Consider the following 25,064-nt stretch of genomic DNA (forward strand, 5'->3'; position numbering starts at 1 on the left):
TCCAGGGGCAATAGAGTGTGAGTCATCCCTTCCCCTTGGCCCAGGAAGTGACTCATGCCCTCCTGCCCTCCCTCCCGGCCCCCATCCTTCCACCCACCACCCTGCTTTGGGTCTCCCCGGATAAGTGGGGTGTCCATAGCTTCGCCAGCCTTCCCAGATTGGCAGAGACTGGACACATCCCCGAGCCCTTCCCATGCCCCCACCTGCTGCTGAGGCACCCTCCTCCCTCCCTCCCTGTTCCCATTCACTCCCCTCCTTCTAATTGTGTCTCTGTCTCCCATCTTGCTCTCGATCTCTCTATCTCTAAATCTCTTTGTCCAATCTCTGCCATCTTGCTCTGTCTTTCCATGAGTGCCCTACTTCTCCGTCCATGTCTAGCACTGCCTTAACTTCTGTTTGTTTCTCTCCCACACACCTCTCTGCTCCCTCCCTCCACTTTCTCCTCTCTCTGTGTCTCTGGCTCCTTCTCTCTCTCTCTGTTCCTCTCTCTCCCTCTCCTTATTTTCTCTCCATCACTATCCCCGAGCCTCTTTCACTGGTGAACAAGAAGCTTCCTGTCCCTAGAGCCCCTGCTGACTTGAGGAGGACCCCCAAACACATGCCTGGGGTGTAGGGTGCCCCTGAGCAACAAGGACAGCAGGAGAAGAGCACCCCCACCCCAGTGTGAGCCCACAGTGTCTTCCTGTGTGCAGGGAGCCGGGGGTGAACTGTCACCACTGCGTCTCAAGCCAGTTGGTTGGGCTGACAGATGTCGTGGGTGTGGTATGTGCGCACCTGTGTCCCCAAGCCAGGGTTCAGGGGGCCGGAGCACCTTAGATTCCTGGGCATCTGAGAGAGCACTTGCTCCAACCCCTTCACCTTCATGTAAAGCAACGATGATATAAACACTTGGACATACCAGGCAGCATTCACGTGCTTAGATCTCACACACCGAGAGGAAGGGTGGTCCGTCATCATTCCCATTCAACGGATGGGAAAACTGAGACACTGGGAAGTGAGATCACCTGGCTAAGGTCTGGGATTTGAACCAGGGTCACCCATCTCCCATCTGTTTACTCAACTGTTGTCACAGATCAGCAGGAGCCAAGACCCCCATCGGGCTTGGGCCCCTTCCTCACCCTCCGTCTGAAACCCATCCCCAGGCGATGGTGGCAGACATTCTGGCTGTGAGCGCGGGTGTCCAGGGAGGGCTGCTCGCTCTCTCATTAGTGACGGACAGAGCCCCAGTCTGGGAGGGTTCAGCAGCCCTCTTCCCTCAGATGTGTCAGCCTCAGTTCTCCATCAATCCTTCCCTGCTCTGGGCACTCCCCAACACACACCCTCTCTCTCTCTTCCAGTGCTGGGTATCTTCCTGATTCTGTTGGAAGCTGGGTCCCAGAAAACCAGTGGTGAGTCTGCTGGGAGCAAAGTAGTCCACAGCCAGAGCCTGGGGGATGGTCCCTGGACCCCCACAGCCAAGGCAGGAAGGATGCCTGCTACAGGGGGAGGCCAGGACTGCCCCTCCCAGCAACCCCTCCTTTGGAGATGGTCCTGCCCTCCTCCTGAGCACCTGGCTCAGACCTCACCTTCTGACACTGGTAACCTTCCCCACAGACTGTGCTCGCTGGTGCCCTCCGAATTCCATGTGTGTCAATGCCACTGCCTGTCGTTGTTCCCCGGGATTCAGTTCTTCTTCCGGGGTGATCTTCGCCAGCCTTTTGGAGAGCTGTGATGGTACAGGGGCTTGGGGTGGTGGAGGGGCGCAGAGATGGTGGGGCATAGCCCAGTGCCTGTGAGGGATGTGAGTGGTGGTTGGGTTCTTGGCCTTTGGTCTTGGGATTGTCATCAAGGGCAGAGAAATAGAAAGGACAAGATAGAAAGGTGGAAAATAAGTAAATAAACATGGCTTCTTAGAGAGAGAGGAGCTCTGGAGTCTGGTTTCACTTTGCCCTTCCAGGATGGGGGAGGAAGATGCAGAGTTGCCACCCACGCCCCACCCCCATCTCTGCACTCCCTACTGAACAAACTCAAATCCAGGATGCCAGCCAGAGGACAGAGAAGAGAGCTGAGTGGGCTTCAGGAATGTCTTGCTCCAGCTGCAGCCCAGCCTCTGCAGCATACCTTACGAATCTAATCTTTTCCCAAAAGACACAGATTAAGCATCAGCCCCCATGCTGGGGAGTCAGGTGATGGATAGTGTTCTCTTCCTGAAGGAACTCATGTCTTTGGGAGGTGACCCTTTGCCCCATTGTGTTCCAGACATTAATGAGTGCGGACCACTCTCGGCAGTGTCCTGTGGAAAATTTGCAGATTGCCAGAACACGGAGGGGAGCTACAACTGCATGTGCATTCCAGGATATGAGCTTGCTTCTGGGGCAAGAATGTTCAAAAATGAGAGTGAGAACACGTGTCAAGGTAAGAACTGCCCCACATCTTCCATCTCCCTGTCCATGAGGTTGGGGGTCACCAGAGCCATTCCTGAATCATCCCCAGGGGCAGGGCCCAGGCGAGAGGGTGCAGCACCCATGTCTGCATGCCTGTGCCTGAGCTGCCAGCACAGAGAGGCAGGGCAGTGTGAAGGCCAAGGGCAAAAATCCCTGCTTTGCTACTTGATAGCAGTGCATCTGAGACACTGGCCAGGACACTTACTCAGAAATCACTGTTAATGTACAAGATGTGATAATATTATTGTGATTTTGTGTTTTGTTTTGTTTTAAAAAGAGCCCTATTTTTTACAGATAAAAAGAAAAGTAGCTTTGCCTTTTGTTAACTGTGTGCCTCTCTGTGCCTCAGTTTACCCATCTGACGATGGCGCTTACCTCACAGAACTGCTGGGAAGAAAGAGGCAGCAAAGCACAGAATCGTGCCTGTCAGATTTTGAATGACCCTCAGTATGATCTAATGTACCCCCTCCAGGATGGGCACCCCTGAGGCCCACCCCAGGGTGGGCATGGAGAGCAGCTGCTCCTGTTCACCCCACACCATAGTCACATCTCTTGCCGTGGTCTTGCACAGTGATGCCATGGTTCGGGCCCAGGAGAATCCTGGCTTCCACGCATCACCAGGCTTTGCCCCCCTTCCAGGGAGAACAGCAGGCGGGGGGAAGGGGCTTTGGGTATCTGCAGGGGGCAGAGAGGGCCAGCAGCGGGTGGGCAGGGGCGACCACTCGCCCAGAGAGAGGGGGTTAGTACAGAATAGAGAGAGAGAGAGTAGAGGAGGCGAGCAGGAGTGAGAGGTGAGAACGAGGTGCACCTGAGAGTCCAAAGGACTCTGGGGTGGGTCCATAGGCCTACGCTGCTGTGGAGAAAAGAGCCCACAGCCTGTTCCCTAGCCCCATCCAGACCTGTATGCAAACAGAGGGCTGCAGAGCCTCACTGGTGGGGGGGAAGGGAGGACCCGCACTTTGTGGAGCCCAGGGGGAAGGCTCTGTCCACGGCACTGCTGGTCCCTAGGGGCCTCTGGGTGAATGTTGGCCTGGCCAGAGGACAGAGCCTTTACATGAAATGGAAAAAAGTCCATCATCCCCAGGTGAACACAGCATGTTTGGGGAATGGAGAGTGGACTGGGTTTCAACTCCCACTTGCCTCCTGGGCCTGACACTTTTGTACACTGAACAACCTGCACAACTGTACATGGCAATCACAGACCCCACTCAGTATGCCTGGATGGGGGTGCCGCCCACCAACTGTTGTGAGCCCCCAGCACAAATGGGGGCTGTGGTTACTGAGAGGCTGCATTGCTGTATTAGAACAGGCCAGGGCTGAGAGAAGGGGACTCTGTCAGGTGGGTAGGCAGGGACACGGACGAACAAGAGATGGGAGAAGGACCACTGTGGACCTCAAGCTAGGCGACAGTGAGAGAACAGTCTGCTGGCTTGGCCCAGGGCCTGCTGCCTGAAGACGGAGCTCTGCCACGGACTTAGCCTTTGCTGCAGCTGAGGACATATGTAGCCGTGTTGTGGCTATGGGATCTGCTGCTGGCAGGAGACCCAAGCCCCTCTGTGAGCCCCTTGCTCCACTTTCCCCAGGCATCAGAGGATGTCCTGGGCACCCGCCTGATGTTCCGAACCTCTCTGAATCCCAAGGCTCAGAACTTTCCCCAGAGGGTCACTTTAGGATGTCTAGACTGTCCCCCTACATCCTGGGCATCTTATTTGCATGAAACAAGAGGCGAGTGGCATTCAAGACACTTTGCAGGAGGTGGGTTCCGGTGCAGTATCTGTCTTCTTCGCCACGACCAGTAACTGCTTGGATGAGACCTGCCCCCACTGGAGCCCACATGGGCCTACCCAGACCAGGAGCCCTCTCAGACCCTTGGCCACCATGGACCCAGGTACCTCATCAGGAAAGGTGGGAGGATGGAGATTTGCCAGGAGGCACACAGCCTCTCGCCCACCTGCATGGCAGGCCGGCCTCCCACCTGGAGAAGGCTCCTCCTGACACCCAGCTGCTGGCTTCTCAGCCATCCGGCCTGCCTGTATCCCTGCGCTGGGCTCTGTCCCAATCTTTCCCAGGAGCTTTGGTTCAGCCTGGATGACCAGGACCCAGAAGATGTTGTGCCTGGGGTGGACCAGGTGACACCCACCCCCCCGCCCCACATACACATATGACACACACTCGGACAGTCAAGTGAACCAAGAAGCTCCTGTGTGGACCAGATGACCAGAGAGGCCATCATCCAGGACCACTGCCCCAGGTGTGACCCTCTCCTGAGGAGGTCAACCCAAGTCCCCCAGGAGCACCAGATTCCTCAGGGACAGAAGACGGAGCCTAGTCATTGGAGTCCAGTGTCTGCATCCCTGCATCCTGGTGGGAGGCCAAGGGCCAAGAAGACAGGAACATTTGCCACCTCTCACCCCCAGCACCTGCTCCCTCTCTGGCCACCACCCTCACCTACTGCTGGCCTTGCTCAGATGCAGGTTCTCACCACTTCCTGCCAGTCCAGGGGATGCCTTCCCAGGAATCAGAGAAACGCATCTTCACTGCCCCAAGCCTGCCTGACTGGACATCAGCGACACAGTCCACCCCAGCCTGGTGCCCCCTGTCCGGCAGGCCCTGGCCTGTCTGGCACCATCCTTACTTTCCCTGCCTTGCCCAAAATCCTCATCCTTGGAGTGCCTGGCTCCGGGGTGGGTCTTGTCCATCTCCGTGGAGCTGGAATCTCAGAGTGAACGTGGATGGGAGCATCCTGTGAGGGTCACCAGGACTCCAAGTGAGAACTCAGCCAGTGAGTAGCCATCCTGGGGGAGTTAGGACAAAGGCCATCGCTGGGAACCATGAGAGGTCCCAGTCAGGATTGCAGCATTTCCTCTGTACACGGTTCCTAGGAAGGCCCACCCTGGACTTATCCAAGTCCTCAGGCTGGGACACAGGTGGTTACGTGACCTTGCCCCAGCTGGGAGCTGCCCAGAGAGGAGGGAGCCAGAGCTGGCAGACGGGGCGGACTTGGACCACTTCTGGCTACATCTGGAAACAAAACATCTGGGCACCATGTTCGCCCATAGCACACCTCCATGTGAATTAGAAAAGGCACCCACTCACTGAGGAGGAGAGAGCAGAGGCTTCCAGATGCTTCTATCCGAGGAAACAGCTGCAGGCACCCATCACCCTCTCCTTCCCCCTGCAGATGTGGACGAATGTCAGCAGAAACCCCGAATCTGTAAAAGCCGGGGCATCTGCACCAACACCCAGGGCAGCTACACCTGCGAGTGCCCGCCCGGCTTGCAGCTCAACCCGGGCGACCCAAATCTGTGCACAGGTAGAGGCCCTGGCAGACACTGTGAGGCTGCACTGGAGCTGGGGAGGGGCCAAGGCGGATCCCACAGCCCCAGGAGAAGGGAGAAGATCCTCAGGTTCCCGAAACACCAGGGGTTTGCTCTGCCCAAGGAGTTACCTCCCAGGAAGTTCCCACCACAGAGCAGGAAGGCCGCAGGGCCTTCTGGGCCTGGGGTTCCCTTGTGGAGCCCCCGGCCTCTGTGTACACTTCCCGGCCTCATCCCTCATCCTCTGTCATATGGGAGCAGAGGGAGTTATCACCTCCAGTTTCCAGAAAGGGAACCTGAGCCAGAGCTGGGGAGGGAGTAGGCAGAGAACTTGGAAAGTTCAGGCCCCAAGAGGCTCTCCCTTCTGGTTTCAGTCTATAAACCGAGGACCATGGTCCCTGCCATGCCTGTCTTGCAGGGAAGCCATTGTAAGGTCCATTGAAGTTGAAGGTCACCAGGTGGTAGCAAGTGCAATAATGGTGGGGTCCTCGGTGCCAGACAGTGAGAACGGGTGCAGTGAGTGGAGGGGACCCTGACCCTCTGGCTTTGTCCTCAGATGTGAATGAATGCACGTCGGGGCAGAACCCATGCCACAGCTCCACCCACTGCCTCAACAACATTGGGGGCTACAAGTGCCGCTGCCGCCCTGGCTGGAAGCCCATTCCTGGGTCCCCTGATGGCCCAAACAACACCGTCTGTGAAGGTACAGAGCTCAGACGCCCCTTCCTGGAGACCCACACGCAGAACATCTGATCCCATATTCAGAGGCACCTGAAGGAACCCTGGGTGCCCTGCTGTGCCAGGCATTAATTCTTTTGAGTCTGGATGGGAAAGGATCTGCAGGGTGGGGAGCGGTTCTGGGGAAGGAGCTGGGATGCCCAGGAGCAGGCTCCTTGGAGACCCCAGACAGCAGCTAATCACCACCTGGGACGAAGGTATTTCTATATTCATAACCTCACATCTGTACAGGGCTTCTCAGTCATCCGGCCTGCCTCTGTTTCCCTGCACAGGGCTCTGTCCCGACCCTCCCTGGTGGGCTCCCATGTCAGGCTCCTCACACTCCCCATGACCCCTGCATCACTAGGATGTGGGGTCAGCAGGTGATATCACCTCCAGCCAAGGCGGGGGATACTAACACGGGGAAGAGGGGGCAGGACACAGGGGAAAGGCGTCCTGACTCCAAACTTTGTGTCCCCAGATGTGGATGAGTGCAGCTCTGAGAAGCCTATGTGCCATGAGTCCACCATCTGCATCAACACCGTGGGCTCGTACAAGTGCCGCTGCCGGCGGGGCTGGGAGCTCAAACCCGGATTCCAGAATAAGCTGCCCAACACCACCTGTGAAGGTACCTGGTCTGACCTGACCCCAGACCCCGCCCCTGACACACACAGACACTCTCACGCCTAATGAACTGCTGCTCTATCCCCTGCAGAGATGTCCTTCCCCATCTGGACCCCACCCCCCGGAAAAAAGACCCAGGTGAGTGGCCCCAGCAGGGACCAGGAGGCAGAAATCCCTCCTCGAAGTCTGCCCGATCCACCCTCTTGCCCCAAGCTCCCCCACCCATACATGAGGCTCTCTGACCCCCCTCATGGCCCCTCCCCACAGAGCATGTCCCACTTCTTTGAAAGAGTCCAATGTCTGCACAGAGATTTCAAGCCAGCCTTGGCTCCGGACACCACGAAGGTAAGAGCAAGAGCTCAGGGGACCCCTGGATAGCATGGGGGGTGGCTGAGGGATGCTTCCATGGGGGTGGAGACAGCCCAAGCAGGCGTTACACAGATACAGACACATATACACACCCCAAAACGTGTACACACACACACACACAGAGAAGGAACACGATGCCAAAAAATGGAGCAGTTAGGAATTTCACCTCCAAGGTTAGACCACAAAAGTTCAAATCCTCCCCATCCCTCCCACCCTACCCCCTCCCATTGCCACCTTCTGCTATGTGACCTGAGGCAAGCGACTCCCCCTCTCTGGGCCTCAGTCTCATCTGAAAATAGTGCCTACTCTATAGAGTCAGTTTGAAGGTTTCATGTGAACTAATAGAAGTGAAGTTCAAGGAAAGGGCAGGGCCTAGCACGCGGTGAGAATTCTGTGTAAGCTTTTGCTTCTGTGCTAAGCCTGGTGGAAACGGGTGAGGCCCTGTGTCCTTTTAAATTTTCCAGTAGCTACTTTAAAATAAACAAGTAAAAATACACGAGTGAAATTAGTGTGAAGACCGCATTTGATCCAGTGGATTCAAAATATTACCACTGCAACGTGGAACCATATTCCGGGTGCTCGAGAGCACCTGTGGCTCGTGGGCAACTCTTCCGGGCAGTGCAGTCCTAGACCAGATCCTGGCAGGAAGCCCGCACCTGGGACAAGTCAGGCACCACTGTTGCAGTCCACGCACACAAGCCTCTAGTCAATTCCCTCCCTTGTCTTCTGACCACTGCACCATCTCAGTGACTCCACTGTCAGCCCACTGTCCCCCAGGCCACCCCAGGTGGTTCTGCAGTGTGCCCCTTGGTGGAGGGGGCTGGTGAGATCAGGGTCCTTTGGGCAGCCCCTGCAGGACAGTAACCCACCAGCTGTCACCCCTCATTCCCAGGATCTCATCCAGTTAATGGATACGATGCTGGAGACTCCCAGGGATCTGGAGACCCTGTCCCTGGCTGAGAGGCACTGCATGGCCACCGACTACCTCTTGGGCCTTGAAACAGTCCTGAGAATGCTGGCCAAGGCCATGCCGGGAGCCTCCTTCACCTATGTTTCCCCTTCAGACACAGGTGAGATTTCGCCCTGCCCAGCCCCAGCCGGGGACCCCATCCCACACCCAGAGCCCCCAGTCACTACCCCTCTCTCCTCAGAGCTATCCCTGATGATCCAGGAGCATGGAGATGGGGATGGAAACATCACCATTGGTCAGAGCCATGCACGGATGCTGCTGAACTGGGATGTGGCGACTGGAGCCAGGGATTCGGGTACCGGCAGGGAATCCGAGGGGATGCCCGCAGGAGAGGGGTGGGAGAGCAGGGATGTGGCTAGAGGTGAGGTTCTGAATATCTAACAACTGGAAATTGAGCTATCACTAGGGCCCCTAGGGGCATCATGGTGGGCTGGAGAGCCTGAATCAGAGGTCTTAAGAGGCAGGATGGGGCATGGGAGGAGGGAAGGCAGGAGAAGGTAGCCAGCCTATGTACCCTCCAGGCCCCACCGTGATGGGCATCCTCTCCAGCTGGAACATGCGGAACTTGCTGGCCAATGCCTCCCTGAAGCTGGAGACTGAGAAGAAAGTTGAGCTGAGCAAGATCCACCAAAGTACAGTCCACGGTGCCCAGGCTGAGATCGTGTCGGCAGTCAGCTTGGTCTTTCTGAGCAACATGAACACAGAGAAACTTGACTCCCCTGTCACCTTCTCCCACAGAGTGAATCCTCAGGTGGGGAGGAATCAGCCCTACTGCTCACCCCTTAGACAAGGTCACAGTAGTTCCTACGCAGCCTTCATTTCCCCACTCTGCTCCTTCCTCAAACACACCTCAGGGCTTTGGCACTTGCTGTACCCTCTGTTTGGGACACAATTTTCTCCCACCTGACTTAGTCCCTTACCTGGTTCCAGTCTTTGGAACTCCTCCTTTAGGCCTTCCCTGATCTCCGTATTTAAAATTACAATTTGTAGTTATGCCCCACCTCCCCCATGCTGTTTCCTTCTTATTTCCATAGCACCTACTCCCTCCTAACATGCTATCTAGTTGACTTGTTAGATTTATTATTTACATCTGTCTCCCGCACTAGCATGCCAACCCCAAAAGGGCAGGGACTTGTGGTTTCCCCGTTCATTGTGTGCCAGGGGACACAGCAAAGTAGCTGCACAGTAAATACTTCTTAAAGGAAAAGTAGCCCTCCTCGGGCTCAACCCAAGCCCAGGACCCAAGAATGGGCTCCAGACTAACCTTTCCAATCATTCCCACCTGCCCACAGCAGGAGGAGACACCTGGGCCACGGCAGGAGCTGATCTGTGCATTCTGGAAGAGTGACAACAGGAGCGGGCACTGGGCCACCACAGGCTGCCGAACTCTGGGCACCAGGAATGGCAGCACCACCTGCCAGTGCAACCACCTGAGCAGCTTTGCCATCCTCATGGCCCACTATGACATAGAGGTGAGCAGCCAGGGGCCGCCCTCAATAGCCCACAGCTGGCCAGGCTGGCCTACGTTAATATAGGCAGCTGGTTCTTTTTTTTCTTTCTTTTTTTTTTTTAAAGATCTTATTTATTTGACGGAGAAAGAGACAGTGAGGGAAGGAACACAAGCAGGGGGAGTGGGAGAGGGAGAAGCAGGCCTCCAGCTGAGCAGGGAGCCCAATGCCGGGCTCCATCCCACGACCTGGGATCATGACCTGAAGGCAGCTTGAAGGCATCTGGTTCTTGATGATACGCCCCAAATGGCCCTATATGGTCACACAGCCTGGAAGCCCCACCTCATGGCCCCCAGCCCCTTTCTTGCACCCCCACCCCCTCGCAGACCTCCCCATGGTTCAGCAACTAAAAGGTGTGGCCTGGCACTGCAGACCCTGCTCTGGCTGGCGCCCCTTCTGACTGTCCATTTCAAATTGTTTTCAGTTGTAAAATATTACTAAACGCTCCTAAGCGAGCACAACTTTCTGTTGGTGGCCTCAGAGATCCATAGGCAAGCTGGTCCACACGTTTAATTGGAATGTGCCAGGCAGAGTAGGGGAGGCTGTGGTTGAGGCCAAAGGTCCAGGAAGGACAAAAAGGTGGGTTTCAGTGAGTTAACAATATGGCAGGTGGGGAAGGGGTAAAATTTGAGATGAGGGAGAGGAAGATCAGAAAGATGGGACCATCAGTATTAGAAAAGAAGGATGTGGCCTTGAAGCTTCCCTGGGGACCTTCTCAGAAGTCTGGGTGTTTAGTGGGGAGACCCACCAGGAGGAACGGGGGACCCCTGCTTCCTCCATGGTTGTTGGGGGGAGGAGATGTGATATTTAGGATGAGAGACACAGCAGGCTTGCTCAGGTGTTGAGGGCAGAAGATGCGGGGGTTAGGTAAGCAGCTTGATCAGAGACCTGCAAGGCAGGCCCCAGATGGGTCTCGGTGGTGGGGCCCATGAGGACAGGAAGTCCTCAGGGCGCTGACTGAGCCCCGCGCACCCCACCCTGCATCTAGGACCCGAAGTTGGCCTTGATCACCAAGGTGGGGCTGGCAGTGTCGCTAGTCTGCCTGCTGTTGTGCATTCTCACCTTCCTGCTGGTGCGGCCCATCCAGGGCTCACGCACCACCGTGCACCTGCACCTCTGCATCTGCCTTTTTGTGGGCTCCGCCATCTTCCTGGCGGGCATCGAGAACAAGGAAGGAAGCAACCAGAAGGTGAGGTCCGGCGCGGTGGAGGGTCGCCCCCTCACCAGACCGCTGGGTCAGCGAGGCCCGGGACAGGGAGAGCTCCGCCCACTCCCGGGGCTCAGTGAGGACCACAAGCCCGGGTGGCACGCGGCTTGGCCATCGCGCGCGGTCTGCGCCCGCCGCCCACTCGTTGCCAAGCCCCTCACCCCACGGCACCGCCCACCTGAGGGAGGGTTCTGCGAGGGCGGACCCAGCCGGCCCCGCCCGCACTGACGTCGCCCCGCCTCCGCCCCGCAGGTGGGGCTGCGCTGCCGCCTGGTGGCGGGACTGCTGCATTACTTCTTCCTGGCCGCTTTCTGCTGGATGAGCCTCGAGGGAGTAGAGCTCTACTTCCTGGTGGTGCGGGTGTTCCAGGGACAGAGCCTGAGCAAGTGGCAGCTCTGCCTGATCGGCTACGGGGTGCCCCTGCTCATCGTGGGTGTCTCCGCGGCCGTCAAAAGTGACGGCTATGGCCGCAACAACTAGTGAGTGCAGGCCAGTGGTAGGGAGGGAGGGCAGGGACCCCAGTCCGGGCCACAGTGCCCTGCCCCTCCGTGGCTCTAACAGCACCCTCCCCTCTCACCCAGTTGCTGGTTGAACCCTGAAAGTGGCTTCCTCTGGAGTTTCGTGGGACCTGTGACCCTCATCGTTCTGGTAAGTGCCCCCACCTCCACAGCCTGAGGCACGTGGCCCCACAAGGAGCCCTAGGAGCCCTGTTCCCTCCCTGCAGTTCCAAGGACTCCCCCTCATGTAAATTCTGTACCACCCGCCAGTGCAATGCTGTGATCTTCGTGACTACTGTCTGGAAGCTCACACAGAAGTTTTCTGAGATCAACCCAGACCTGAAGAAACTAAAGAAGGCCCGGTGAGAGCTGGGGCCGGGAGGAGGCTGGCAGGGAGAGGAGGGTGTGTTGTGGGGGGGCCTTCCCCGCTGACAGCCTGTGCTCCCTGCAGGGTGCTGACCATCACGGCTATGGCTCAGCTCTTTGTGCTGGGCTGCACCTGGGGCTTTGGCTTCTTCCTCTTCAACCCGCAGAGCTGGCTGTTGAGCTACACTTTCACCATCCTCAACTGCCTGCAAGGCCTCTTCCTCTTCGTGCTCCACTGCCTGCTCAACAAGAAGGTGGGCTACAGCCGCTATGGGTGGGGTGCATGGGGCCCCCAGTCCTGGGGCCTGCCCCTTCCCTAACCTGGCACCCTGGGCCCCACAGGTAAGGGAGGAGTATAGAAGGTGGGCCGGCAGGGTCACAGGGAACAAGTACTCGGAGTTCACCACATCCACGACTGGCACCAGCCACAATCAGACCCAGGTAAGGGCTGAGCCCGGGGTCGGGGTGCCGGGCTAGAGCGCACCCAAACCAGGATCCCTTCTCATGGTGCTCCTTTCTCACCAGGCCCACAAGCCCTCCGAGTCCGGTATGTGACAGCACAGGTCTGGCCAGGCCAGTGGCTCCTGTGGCCTCAGCAGCTTTTGCACGTGCCAAAGACTGTCCCCTCCTCCCTCACCACTCTGCTCCCTCTGCCCTCCTGCCTTGGCTGTCACGTGCATGATAGAAAGCAGGGGGGGCAGCAGCTATAATCTGGCACTGACCCCAGGACACCCAGCCAGGTGGGATTGGACCTGCCAGGCCTGCTTCTGGCTGCCTCTGTGCTCCAGCCCAGCCAGGACCCAACGTGAGGGCAGAAGCTGGCCAAGGGCTACAGCCCCCTTCCCCGATACACAAGGCCCGGACATACAGGATTTCTGTGCCCGGCCTGGCCTTTCCCCTCATCTGTCCTTGCCACAGAGTAAAAGGCCAAGGTGCTGGGGCTCAAGCTGCCCCTTAAGCTAAGACTGAGGCCAAGGGTGGGAGAAGGGCAGGGCCCCTCCTAGCCCCAGTGCCTGACGCTCACGGTACAGAGGCCCATCTGCCCCTGGAGGCAGAAGGCTCTCACTGTTGTGAAGGTTGTGGATATTGTATGTTTGTTTGTTTGTTTTTTAATCTGTATAAACCTTTCAATGTTGACACTTAAAAATTAAATATCACACTGATACCGAAGCTGGCTGTGGGGGATGGCTGGAGCTCATTGGCCAAGCCTGCTACATCCGTGAAATGCTGAGAACTGACAGACAGGGTGGGAGCCAGGATTCCTTAATAAAACTTTACTCTTACACAAATCTACAGCTTTTAAACAGTAAGAAGGCAGGCCCACTGGCACCTAGAAAGAAGACTGGAAGCAGCACTTGGGAAACAGGGCAGCTCTGGCCATCAGCGCGTGGTTACCGGCTCTGCTCAACTGTAAGACACAGAGGGGAGGCCAGTGAGATGAGGAACGGGGTTTCTGTCTGGGCCCAGCCCCTTGGCCTGGCCCCACACTTACTATATGTGGAGATGTCGATTTCTTCTGGAAGTTCAGCCACGTTCACCTCAAACCTGTCCTGAACGTCATTGAGGATTTTGGCATCATTCTCGTCAGATACAAAAGTGATAGCCAGACCTTTGGTCCCAAAGCGACCTGCACGGGCCACCTGCAGGGTGAGAAAAGCGGGGGGTCAGGCCAGAGACACAATCTAACCTAGGAGTCTGAGGACAAGCAGGGCCACGTTCCCATGCGTCCCCACCCTGGGAGGGGGGCCTCAAGGAAGGGACACCTCTGTGGAACCACTCACTCGGTGGAGGTAGGTGTCTGAGTCCTCGGGCATGTCGTAGTTGAAGACGATGTTGACTCGCTCAATGTCCATCCCGCGGCCAAACAGATTGGTGGCCACCAGGATCCGCCGCTGGAAGTCTTTGAACTGCTGATAGCGCGACAGACTGGGTGCAGGAGAAACAAGAGGCGGCCATCAGACACGGGGTTCCTGGGTGACACTCCCCATGAGGTGCCTGCCTAGGGGCCTCTGAGGGCGGCACGCACTCACCGCTCCTCCTGGGCCATGCCCCTGTGGATAGCGATGGCCGGGAAGTTCTGTTCCACCAGGAGCTGGGCCAGGGCCATGCAGCGCTGCACTGACTTCACGAAGATCACCACCTGCAAGGGAGGGAGGCAGGAAGGGTGATCAGGGTCAGAGCCCCCTGCACCAGCCTCACACAGGCCCAGACCCCAGAAAGGCCCACACCGTGTCACCTGGTTAAACTCCAACACATCCAAGAGATCAAAGAGCTTGCGGTTCTTCTCACTGTCCTTGAGCTTGACATAGTACTGCTGCAGTCCGTGTAGCGTGAGCTTGGTCTCATCATCCACAAACACCTCCATGGGCTGTGCAGGAAGGGGCAGGCGGGGTTTACTTCTGGGCTTCTGGCCTGGCCAGAATCTTCTAGCGAAGGACTCCATGCTGTGAGGCTTCCCGGAGGGCCTGCTGTCCCCCTGTAAACGCCTTTCTCCCAACAGCTGACCTAAGCTCTGGTCTGACTCGGCTCCCAGTCTGACAAGACACAGGAGGGAAGGCAGGCCCCTGGGCCCCCCAGCATTCTCACGCAGTGAGGGAAGCGTGGCTGTCCTGGAGCACCAACAGCTCAGAACCAGAAGCCAGCAGGGCCAGAGCTGGCACGGAGGCCGCGGCCGCTGTCCCGCCCCACTCACGTCTTGCATGAACTTCCTGCAGACAGGCCTGATCTCCTTGCTCAGGGTGGCGCTGAACATCATGCACTGCTTCTCGTGGGGCGTCAGCCGGAAGATCTCCTGCACGTCCCGCCGCATGTCTGCATGGGGAGGGCGACAAGCAGGTGGGCTGAGTGCCTGGCAGACCAAGACCCCCACCCGAGACCAGCCCCAGCTCCTCCCAACCTGTGCCAGGGAGCCGTTAGCGCCATGACGAGGGCGGTGTGAGCCGAGGAGTGGAGGGAGGGGCGAGTCCCAGGTGCCTGAGGGGCTGGACTCGGGGTGAGCACAGGCGCGGGAGGAGCTGCCATCCACTTACACGCCGCCAGAGCGGAGCAGCCGTGCCAGCGCGCCTCGAGCCACGCTTCAGGGAGGGGAGCCTGAGGCAAAGACAGCCGCTGGGGTGAGAGCTGCAGCCGCCTCCCGGGACACAAGCCCCATCTCCCACTGGCCCTGGCGGGGCTCACAGGGCAGGCGGGGGTGGGAACTAACTCAGCAGGCGCAAGGGCTGATGTGTACACAGGCCCGGACACAGCTCATTTGGGCCCCGTGGCCCCACTCAGCTTGGGCTCAGAAGCAGCAGGGCACTCTGCCCATGCTAGAACTTTCCCTAAAATCATTTATAGAAGACCTAGGCGCCAGCTACCCACCTGACCCCGTCTCTGGAGCAACCTTTGACCTATCCTGTCAGGGCCCACCTGGCTCTGAAGTCTGGGGGTTAGGGGGACTGGGAGGGCGGAGAGGGTGTGGCTGGGTGGGCCTCTGGCAGCTCCCAGACCCAAGCAGGACACTCACCCAGCTGCTCCAGCATCTTGTCACACTCGTCCAGCACGAAGTGTTTCACGTTCTTCAGGTTCAGGCTCCTGTTCCGCACTAGTGCCAGGATTCGGCCTGGTGTCCCCACTACGACATGGGGACAGTTCTTCTTCAATACCTCTTCATCCTTCTTGATGGAAAGGCCCCCGAAGAACACAGACACCTATGTGGGTAGAGAGAAAGGTGCTTTTGCCTAAGCACTCCAGGCTGATGGCCACCCAGCCTGGAGCCCTGCCAGCTTCTGCTCCAGCAGCCCCCTAGTCCCCTGGGCCTAGAGCCTGAGGACCAGAAAGGCCTGAGAGCCTGGCCCTGACTCTGGTGGAAAGCAGCCCCACGGCTGGGACCAGCACAGGCCTCTGGGGGCCATGCATAATTCAGCAGGCTTTTAAGGAGCATAAACCACCACAAACCTCAAAGGCAGCCTCTGCAGCCAAGCTTGGTAAACAGTAAACACTGGCCGGGCCAGAGCTGGGAGAGCAAGTCTGCAGAGGACCATGCAGCACACCCAGCCCAGGCTGAGGAGGCTCACCTTGACACTGGGCATGTACTTGGAGAAGCGTTCATACTCTTTGCTGATCTGGAAGGCGAGCTCCCGCGTGTGGCACATGACCAGGACTGAAACCTGCAGGGCGGGTAGAAGAGAGACACTCAAGGCAGTGTCCCAAGTCCTGTCCCAGCCAGAGCCCAAGCCTGTGTTCTCTCATGGGGGCCCAGGCCCACTGGGCCCCTATCCCTCCAGGGTGCCTGCCAGACTCACCCCACACCTCCAGCTGCTGGAAGAGCCAGTCTGATGCTCTACCTTAGCCCCACCCTTCACCTGCCATTCACTCCCTGTGTCCCTTCAGCTAAGGAGGTCCGTCTCCCACTGCCAGGATCCACAGTGAGACCTAGCTGGTGAGGTAGCCCATGTTAATGGTTTCCTGAGAGTCTGCTCTCTGGCTGGCCCATGACCACCGAAGGACGCTGCTCCTGCCTTCATGCCCATGATGCCAACTGCTGCGAGCACACCACAACCTCCCACTCAATCTCCCTCTCCTTCCATTACTGTAAGGAAACAAGGGATGGTGCAATGACACAGTCCAAGGATGTGTGCCCCAGTGTGACAAAAGCACAGCACAGGAATGCACCTCAATTCTCCTCCAGCAAAATTCCTGTGTGAGGAAGTAACTGTCAGAAGCAACCGTAGTAACAAATCCTTATTCAATATAATCTCACCTGAATAAACCTGCACAATCTAGAAATGCACATGACAAATTAACACCTGTATCTCTGGCAAGTAAAACCGTGGGCACTTTTCAGTTTTCCCCCTCAGCTTCCATTTTAGGGGGATTCTGTCACAATCTTAAAAGCCCACAAAGAGCACAAAGGAACGAGAAGGCCAAACAAGAGAGCTGTAGCTCCTGATGCCTCGGGCACTGGGCCCCACAGGGAGGGCCCCCACCCACCTGTCCGCTGACTGGCTCAATCTGCTGCAGGGTGGCCAACACGAAGACCGCCGTCTTGCCCATCCCAGACTTGGCCTGGCACAGGACGTCCATGCCCAGGATGGCTTGCGGAATACACTCGTGCTGGACTGAGGGAGAGAGCACGTGTGAGCGACCAGAAACCGGATGCTCCCTGTGTGCAGGCTCCTCGCCAGGTGGCTGAGGAGGCCAAAGTGAGAGTGCTCAGAGGAGGTTCCTGGCAGGGAGAACCAGGGAGGCATACCCTCGGACGGATGCTCAAAGCCACAGTCCACTATGGCCCTCAGGAGCTCTGGCTTCAGCAGAAAGTCCCGGAAGCCAGAGCTGTGGATGGAAACGTAGGAACCCTTGACGTCTTTCTTGGGGGGAGCAGGAGTGCTCTCCGGAGGAGCCTGGGGCTCTTCATCTTCCTCATAATCCAGAAGCTCATTTTCCACATCCTGTTCCGCCATGCTGCTGAGAAAAGAAGAGGGAAGAAGAGCTGAAGGAGGAGGATGAAAAAACCCATCCACTGAGGGTCATCGAGGGAGGCCGCCCAGCAGCTGCAGTCTGTTGACACAGGTCCAAGAAGGGCAAGGCACTGGAGCCGTCTGTCTTCCAAGCTGGCACAGAAAGGACCCAGATGATGAAGCTGATGGCGATCACTCTCTGACCCCTTTCCCTCATGGGCCCCCCAGCCCCCCGACTCCTGCAGAAAGTCCCACCATCTCCACTTGGGCAGCACCCCCAGCCTCAGCCTGTCGTGGTCACACCCTGCCCTCCTGTAAGCCTCCTCATCTTGGCGAGGGCCCTGTTCCCCACACCCACACATGCACACACCCCTCCGCCTCCAAGGGCCTCCCTCTGTTCTCAGAGTGAAATCCCCACACTTCCCTATGGTTCTTACATCCCTCCTTGTTGGCCCTTGCACAACTCATTCCACACTATCCCTTTCGAACCACCCCCAGCCTTGCCTGGCTGCTCAGACTCACCAAGCCCCTACCCCAAGCTTCTGCAGCACCTTGTCCTCACCACGAAAACTCTAATGACCCACCTCAGCCCACCTAACCTAAAGGAGCTTCCTCCCCACCGCCACCCAAGAAGTCCACCGGGCCTGCACAGGGTAGGCCCCCTGAGACCAGGAGAGGTGGCTGCCAGGATGCTGGAGAGAGCAGAGTCTGCCCTGCCCCAGCTCCGCCTGCTATTTGTGGTCTGCACAGGGGAATAATTAAGTACTCTCATGAACAGGCCTCCCGTTGGGCCCAGGCCAATAAAAATAGAGCTGAGATGGTAAATAGAATTAATACAAAGGCTGCTTACCTCCTGGCTTTATTTTATCCAATACATGCCCAGCATCTACTGGGTGTAAGGTACAAGCGACCCAGGAGTGAGAATATGATCTTTTGTACTCCCAATCCCACCCCAGCCTCCAAGTCTAGAGGGAGGAAGCGCTGAAGCAGTCAGTCCCTCTTCTTTCTGAGCTGGATGCGGAGGGTCCTGGACCCACTTTCCGGCCCTCCCTCTCTCATTCTCTCCATGACTTCATCCAGCCACAGGGTTTTAACCATCTCTGTGAGGGAGACCTCCCAAACATGTCTCTATCCACTGCCAGGTCCCTTCAACAGCCTCTGTTACCCAGATGCCTTGCCTACATCTCCCCTCAGAACCTGAACTCAAAGTACCCAGACCAAAACCCTCTGTCTCTTCCTGCAGACCTGCTTCTCAAAAAACCAATTCCATTCTCTCACTGGTTCTTTCTCTCCCCCTGTCCAGTCAGCCAACAGGTCCCAATAGGGTGATTAGGCCACTTCTTACCGCTGCTACCTCACTGGTCCCAATTTACCTTCACCTTTCTTTCTTTTTATATGTTTATTTAAATAATTTCTACACCCAACGTGGGGCTCAAGCTCAGGACCCCAAGATCAAGAGTCACATGCTCTTCTGACTGAGACAGCCAGACGCCCCCTCACCTTTCTTTTTTAAAATTAGAACAGCTTTGGGCGCCTGGGTGGCTCAGTGGGTTGAGCATCTACCTTCGGCTCAGGTCATGATCTCAGGGTCCTGGAATCAAGTCCTGCGTTGGGCTCTTTGCTTGGCAGGGAGCCTGCTTCCTCCTCTCTCTCTCCGCCTGCCTCCCTGCCTACTCGTGATCTCTCTCTGTCAAATAAATAAAAATCTTTATAAATAAATAAATAAATAAATTTAAAAATACAATTAGAACACCTTTACTGATATATTCACATGCTCTACCAGAAATATGTGCAACGATCACTACAGTTGGAATGCATTACACATTTCAGTTGGTCTTCAAAAAGACTGTATCCTTTAACTATCATCCTCCCCCTTCCAACCCCTTTGGCCACTGCTAACCTACTTTTTTTTCTATGAATTTGTTGTTTCAGACATCCCATAAATGGAATCATAATATGTCACCATTCATCCAGCTTCTTTCACTCTGCATGCTTTGACACTGATCCACTTTGTGGTATGCATCAGTACCGCGTTCCTTGTCATGGCTGAACGTTCCCCCCCGTAGGGCAACCAGTTCACCCATTGTCAGCTGATGGGTATTTGGGCACCATCGTCTCTTGCCTGGATTTATGCTAATAGTCTCCTCACTGGTCTCCCTGTTTTCCATCCCCCTCCATCTTCTCTCCCCACAACAAATAGAGGAAGCCTATTAAAGTGATGTCAGAGAATGTCACTCCTCTGCTCAAAACTCTCCACAGGCTCCCACTGTGCTCAGACTAAAACTCAAGTCCTCACCATGACCTACCAGACCCTACACGAACCGACCCCCTCCATGCTCAGACCTCATCTCCTCCATCACTCTTACTCACTGGCCTTGCTGCTGTGCCTCAGACCACTTCTGCACTTTTGCACTTACTGTTCTTGCTGCCCACAATGGTCATCAATCCCCCTACTTCCTTCAGAACTCTTGCTCCAGAAGGGTACTTCTTGCAGGCCAACTAAAAAAGCACCCTTTTTAAGGTCATGCCTGATAACCCTTTTGCCCAGAGCCTAAAACAGATAAGCACTTAACAACAAGGGCTGAATGAATAGAATTAGAATTGAGGCCTCAAGACAGAGTTTAAGCACTAAAGTATGCATACATCCTTACTAATTCTTGAAAAAAAAAGTAATCTGAACAGGAAGGGGTTAGTTCCCAGGCAGTAGAGAAAAGAACAGGAGCTAGGAAAGGTCAGTCCCAAAACACCAGGCCCTTGTGAGGCACGGAGAGCAAGACTGGCTGGTAGAAGTATAGGCAAAGGACAAAGCTGGGAAAGCTGTTCAAGTTGAGAGCATTCATACTTTATTTGCTAACCTATAGGGAATCGCTGATTAAATTTTTGAGTGACTCAGTTGTCCTAGAGCAATTTACTCCAGAGTAGAAGATGAGTGGGGAATGAGACCAGAAACAGGGAAAACCAGTCACCAAAAGAGGACTGCATGCTTAACCAGCATGGGGGTGTTATGAGGAAAGAAGGTGGAACATTCAGCAGGGCAGGGTACTTCCTGGGCAGAGAAGAATTAGAGTCACCTACTCTGACCGTCAAACCTGGTGACCAAGAAGAGATGGTGCATTTAAAAGATACAGATCAAAATAAATCGTTTTGTTCTTATAGGGGGACAGATTCAGGACAGCCTGAGTTTGAGACACAAACTTCTCTAGAAAGTGGCTAGACAACATGTACAGCTCAAAACAAATTAGAGAGGACGAGGACTGTTGGGGTTTGCCCACGCAGCGGGGATAGCTGCGACGGCTGAGGCCTCAGGAGCAAATGAACTTGAAAGCTGACACCAGAAAAGTGACAATTTAGATACACCCACGGGTACCCATTCACTGTCAAAGTGCTCCCAGGGAAGACTTCCACTTCAGTTTGCTTCTGAGACATCTTTTTTGCTCTAAATCTCTGGAACCCCGAATCCCCTAAACACAGAGCAAAAACACAGCAAAGTGGGGGGTAGGCAAATCCCTCGGACTTAGAGAAGCCTGTCCCGTCTACAAGCTCGGGTTTCTGCCACCGCAACCCGACCCTGGCGTCGCCCCCGGCCCCCCGCCAAATCCCTCCCCAAACGGCCTAGGCGGTCTTCTCGGACCGACAGGCTTTCTCTCCAAATCGGGTTCGACCCGTGGGCCGCCATGACAGCCTACTCCCGGAAGCGGGCATGGTCCTCGCCCGCCAACAGTCACGGTCCCCCCTTTGCGCATGCGCTGTGGCATTCAACGGCCGAAGCCGCGCGGCAGACGCCTCAACCACCCCGCCCCGCCTCGCGCCCGCTCCTCTTCCTTTTCCCCTTAGCCCCCGGCGTCTCCCCTCGCCAGCTCGCCCGCAAGTCCGAAGTCTCTGCACCGCGGCCCGCAACCCGCGGCCCGCGCCCCGGGCCCATTGCTCACCTGGTACCCCGTTCGCCTCCGCGTGCTGCGAGAAGCGCCGTCCGACTCGGGTTACCGGTCGCGCGCCCCAGCACGAGCTGTAGGGCTTCCTGCCTCCTACGTCCGACTGCGGCTCTGCTTAGTGGACTGTTGCCTTTTCATTCAAGAGAAACGGAAGCGATGATTGGGTCCTGAAGGAGGCGTCTGGAGGCTATTGGTGAAGAGAGGAAACAGGGCGTGCCTTTTGCCTCGGGTTCATTGGTCAATCTGAAAGTAGGCGCCCTGGGCTGAGGCCGACGTGAGGCCGTGCGCTGTCACGTGACTGGCGGTTTGCCTTCCCCGGGCGTCTCCATATTTAGTACTGGCAGCTGAAGTCGGGAATGATTTGCTTCTGGCGAGTGTCTCGCCTTTCTGTTATGTGGCTTCTATGCCTGGCATGGAATTCAGGGCTCTTGAAGTGGGCGTGTGCCCGCGGCCACTTGGTAGTCCAGGGTGGAGGCCTTGAAAGAGTCCTGAAAAGGATTGGGAGGTCGGAATGACTGCAGGGTGAAGACAGTTTGCACGCACCGTGACAGTTCCCATTTGCTGAGAGAGTCTTGTCCTGGGTCAGACTCTGTGCTGGTGGCCATGCAGGTTCAGGCCACAAAACCCAAACCAGGATGTTTTAGTCATAAAACTTTTTTTTCTTTTTCTTCGTATTATTATTATTTTTACTTTTCCCTTCTATTATATTTTCTCCACCTTACCCACCACCACCACCACCACCCCCCACACTCCCCGTACTTTACTGAGGTAAAAGTTTATAGTAAAAAGAAAAGGTCCGCTGAGTTTTGAAGATTGACAGCCAGTGACAGTTGCCCAATGAAGATACAGAACATTTCCATCATCCCAGAAAGTTCTGTTGTGCCCCTCTCAGGTGAACCACCCTCTTCTCCGTGACCCCTAACCAGGCAAAAACACTATTTGTATTTCTATAATTACGGATTAGTTGTGCTCTTGAATTTCATAAAAACAGAAGCATGCAATAGTTTGTCTTTTGTATCTGGCTTCTTTTGCTCAAAAAACTGGTTGTTGTTTTTTTTTTTTAGATTTGTCCATGTGCTGCCTGTATCGATAGTTATTATTCCTTGCTGAGCAGTAGTCCACGGTGTGGCTATACCGCAATATAGCCAATATAATTTCTCCATTCACCCATTAACGGATATTTGGTTGTTCCTAGTGGTTGGCCGTTATTAATGAAGCTTGTAGAAGTATTTTCATGAACATAAGTTCACTTCTCTAGGGCAAATGCCAAGGAATGGAATGGTAGGCTGTAGGTCATGTATATGTTCAATTTTAGTAGATCGTGATAGTTTTCCTAAGTTGTTCTGCTTTACACTCCCACTGGGCACTCTGTGAAAGTCCCAGTTACTCCCAATCCTTGCTTATACCTGGTATCATCAGTCTTTCTCAGCTGTGTTTTGATTTGGGGATTTGGGATGCTGGGGGGGAAATGGAGGGGAGGGAGATAAGCTGGTCAAACATAATAATCCTGCCACATCAATCCAATCTCCCCAAGCCCCTGACAAAGTTAAACCTTGCTCCACAGTTCTCCAGGGAGATTCTAGCCTTTCACCTTCATTTAGTGTAGGCTATTTTGGGGTCCATGTTCTAGACAACAGATTCAGAGCTGAAAACCGCCAGAGGTACAACTTCAGTCAAAAAGCCCAATAAAGAGAAACCAGTCAATTGAGAGGGAGGCTTTACATAATAAAGGTAGATATTGTAGGTACCATAACACTTACTGAGCACCTCCTGTGTACCCAGCTTAAGGGTGAGGCATGCAAAATTTAAGGGGCACCGAAAGCTGTCATCTAAATAAATAATTTTGATGCACTATTTTAAAATCAAAATTAGGGGCGCCTGGGTGGCTCAGTGAGTTAAAGTCTCTGCCTTCGGCTCAGGTCATGATCTCAGAGTCCTAGGATTGAGCCCCGCATTGGGCTCTCTGCTCAGCGAGGAGCCTGCTTCCCTTCCTCTCTCTCTCTGCCTGCCTCTCTGCCTACTTGTGATCTCTGTCAAATAAATAAAATCTTTAAAAATAAATAAAAATAAATAAAAATTAACTTTTAAAATCTGTGATAAATAAAACACTTAATGTTAAGTAAAAACAGGATCAGTAACAGTGCTGCATGAAGCAAAGCCATATCAGCGCCTGAGGCAAAAGGGAAAGATTGGGTTTACTGATCCTGTCTTTATCTGAACTTTTTGCATTGATTTTGATTTCAAAAAAATTATTGCACTAAAACATTCTGTGTCTTGAGTTTTGGGACTCCCTTAAATGTTGTACCTGAAGCAAATGCCTCACTCTCACCCTAATTCCCACACTGGTGTGCTCAGTCTGAGAAATCTAAGCAAATCAACTGACTTTTAAATCCCCCACCTGGAGCAGATTAGTGCACATATTAGCATATCCATTGTCAGGCGTGCGACCTGAGGTCCAGAGAGGGTTAGTCCCAGCCTGAAGGTCACACAGCTGGCAGGGATCCAAACCCAAGCCACCTCCCTCCATTAGACTTGGTCACATCCTACAAAGGTGGAGCTAGAAGTCAAAGGCAGGTAACTTGGAAGCCCAGAGTAAACCTGTCTCTGGGGAGAGAGGAGGTGCCCCACGAAAGCAGAGAAGAGGCAAGCTTGGAATAATTAAATAATCTAAAGTGAGTTACAGAGGAGACAGCCAAAGCCAGTTAAGTCCTGTTGAGAGGTGTGAAATTAATAAAGGGAAATCTCACTAAAATAGAGTTGGGAGGCCAGAAGGGGGAGCTCTCACACAATACCACTCCTTGTCAGCCCTTTACATTCTCACCTGGAAGAAGCTTATACTTTTACTGCCCTAGCCCTAGGAAGATTTTCTTCTGAGCAAGCAACAGCCCAGCCAGTGAGAGACCGTCACAACTCAGCTAATGAAAAGCCGTTACACTTTGAGGGGCACCTGGCTGACTTAGTGGGTGGAGCATGGAAACCATCTCAGAAAGTGTGAATTTGAGGCCCACACTGGGCATAGAGATAGATAGTTAGATAGATAGATAGGAGGAAGGAAAGAAGAAGGGAGGGAGGGAAGGAAGGAAGGAAGAGAGGAAGGAAGGAACGGAGAGAGAGAGGGAGGGTGGGAGAGAGAGAGGGAGGGAGGGACGAAGGAAGGAAGGGAGAGAGAGAGAGAGAGAGAGGAAGGAAGGAGAGAGGAAGGGAGAAAAAGAGAAAGAAAGGGAGGGAAGGAAGGAAGAGAGAAAGGAAGAAGGAAGGAAGAGAGGAAGAGAGAAAGAAAGGAAGAAGGAAAGGAAGGAAGGAAGGGGGGGGAAAGGTAAAGAAAAGAAAGAGGTGCCTGCGTTGTTCAGTTGGTTAAGCCTCCAACTCTTGATTTTTGGCCCAGGACATTATCTCAGGGTCTCAGGCTCTGCACTGGGCTTGAAGCCTGCTTAAGATTCTCTGGCCCCCTCTGCCCCTCTCCTGTAAAACAAACAAAGAAACAAAAAAACCCTCTACACTTTGAACTCCTAATTTATTCCAATGGAATTTTGTCTATAATAGCTCCTCCCAACTCTCTCTTTCCACTATGAAAGTGCATTCTTCCACCTTGTTCTCTGGACTTGCCTATGGATTTGCCATAGCTTGCCTGTTGCAAATTACAATTCTCTGCTATTGCCAAATAAACTGATTTTGCTGGTAAAATAACTGATGGTT

The 25,064-nt window shown here is 54.9% G+C and overlaps 2 protein-coding genes across 3 annotated transcripts; one reads left to right on the forward strand and one right to left on the reverse strand.

Annotated features, from left to right (window-relative positions):
* Positions 1-1,129: 1,129 nt before the first annotated feature.
* ADGRE5 (adhesion G protein-coupled receptor E5) lies at positions 1,130-13,111 on the forward strand (the record flags this gene model as incomplete). Its single annotated transcript, XM_032835910.1, has 19 exons — positions 1,130-1,388; positions 1,594-1,713; positions 2,239-2,394; positions 5,605-5,736; positions 6,297-6,443; positions 6,939-7,085; positions 7,173-7,219; positions 7,349-7,426; positions 8,343-8,520; positions 8,602-8,715; positions 8,942-9,171; positions 9,713-9,892; positions 10,917-11,117; positions 11,388-11,614; positions 11,717-11,783; positions 11,903-11,994; positions 12,084-12,252; positions 12,341-12,439; positions 12,524-13,111. Coding segments are annotated over 19 exons (2,673 nt in total), but the record flags the coding sequence as incomplete, so codon positions are not given.
* A 141-nt stretch (positions 13,112-13,252) lies between these two features.
* On the reverse strand, positions 13,253-21,485 carry DDX39A (DExD-box helicase 39A). Of its 2 annotated transcripts, none has more exons than XM_032835918.1 (11): positions 21,366-21,485; positions 17,232-17,440; positions 16,970-17,097; positions 16,054-16,146; positions 15,504-15,687; positions 14,691-14,809; positions 14,235-14,366; positions 14,029-14,138; positions 13,780-13,924; positions 13,491-13,638; positions 13,253-13,406 (listed from the first exon to the last, which is right to left on the reverse strand). In XM_032835918.1, the coding sequence occupies exons 2-11, from the start codon at positions 17,437-17,439 to the stop codon at positions 13,390-13,392; spliced, it is 1,284 nt and encodes a 427-aa protein (XP_032691809.1). In that variant the 5' UTR covers position 17,440; positions 21,366-21,485; the 3' UTR covers positions 13,253-13,389. The 2 variants fall into 2 exon arrangements, with proteins under 2 accessions (XP_032691809.1, XP_032691810.1); XM_032835919.1 differs by having other exon boundaries at positions 17,232-17,443; positions 21,366-21,440.
* Between the last annotated feature and the right edge of the window lie 3,579 nt (positions 21,486-25,064).

This window comes from Lontra canadensis, unplaced genomic scaffold (assembly GCF_010015895.1).
Source record: "Lontra canadensis isolate GAN:19392208 unplaced genomic scaffold, GSC_riverotter_1.0 scaffold88, whole genome shotgun sequence".
NCBI lineage: Eukaryota > Metazoa > Chordata > Mammalia > Carnivora > Mustelidae > Lontra > Lontra canadensis.

Bases quoted from the DNA above. Each gene is read 5' to 3' on its own strand.
- DDX39A (XM_032835918.1), bottom strand. From the start codon at position 17,439: ATGGCGGAACAGGATGTGGAAAATGAGCTTCTGGATTATGAGGAAGAT. The intron at 14,367-14,690 runs GTGAGTGGGGCG...CTTCCTGCACAG, and splicing joins GCAGGAAGTTCATGCAAGAC to CCCATGGAGGTGTTTGTGGA. The intron at 14,139-14,234 runs GTGACACGGTGT...CCTCCCTTGCAG, and splicing joins ATGTGTTGGAGTTTAACCAG to GTGGTGATCTTCGTGAAGTC.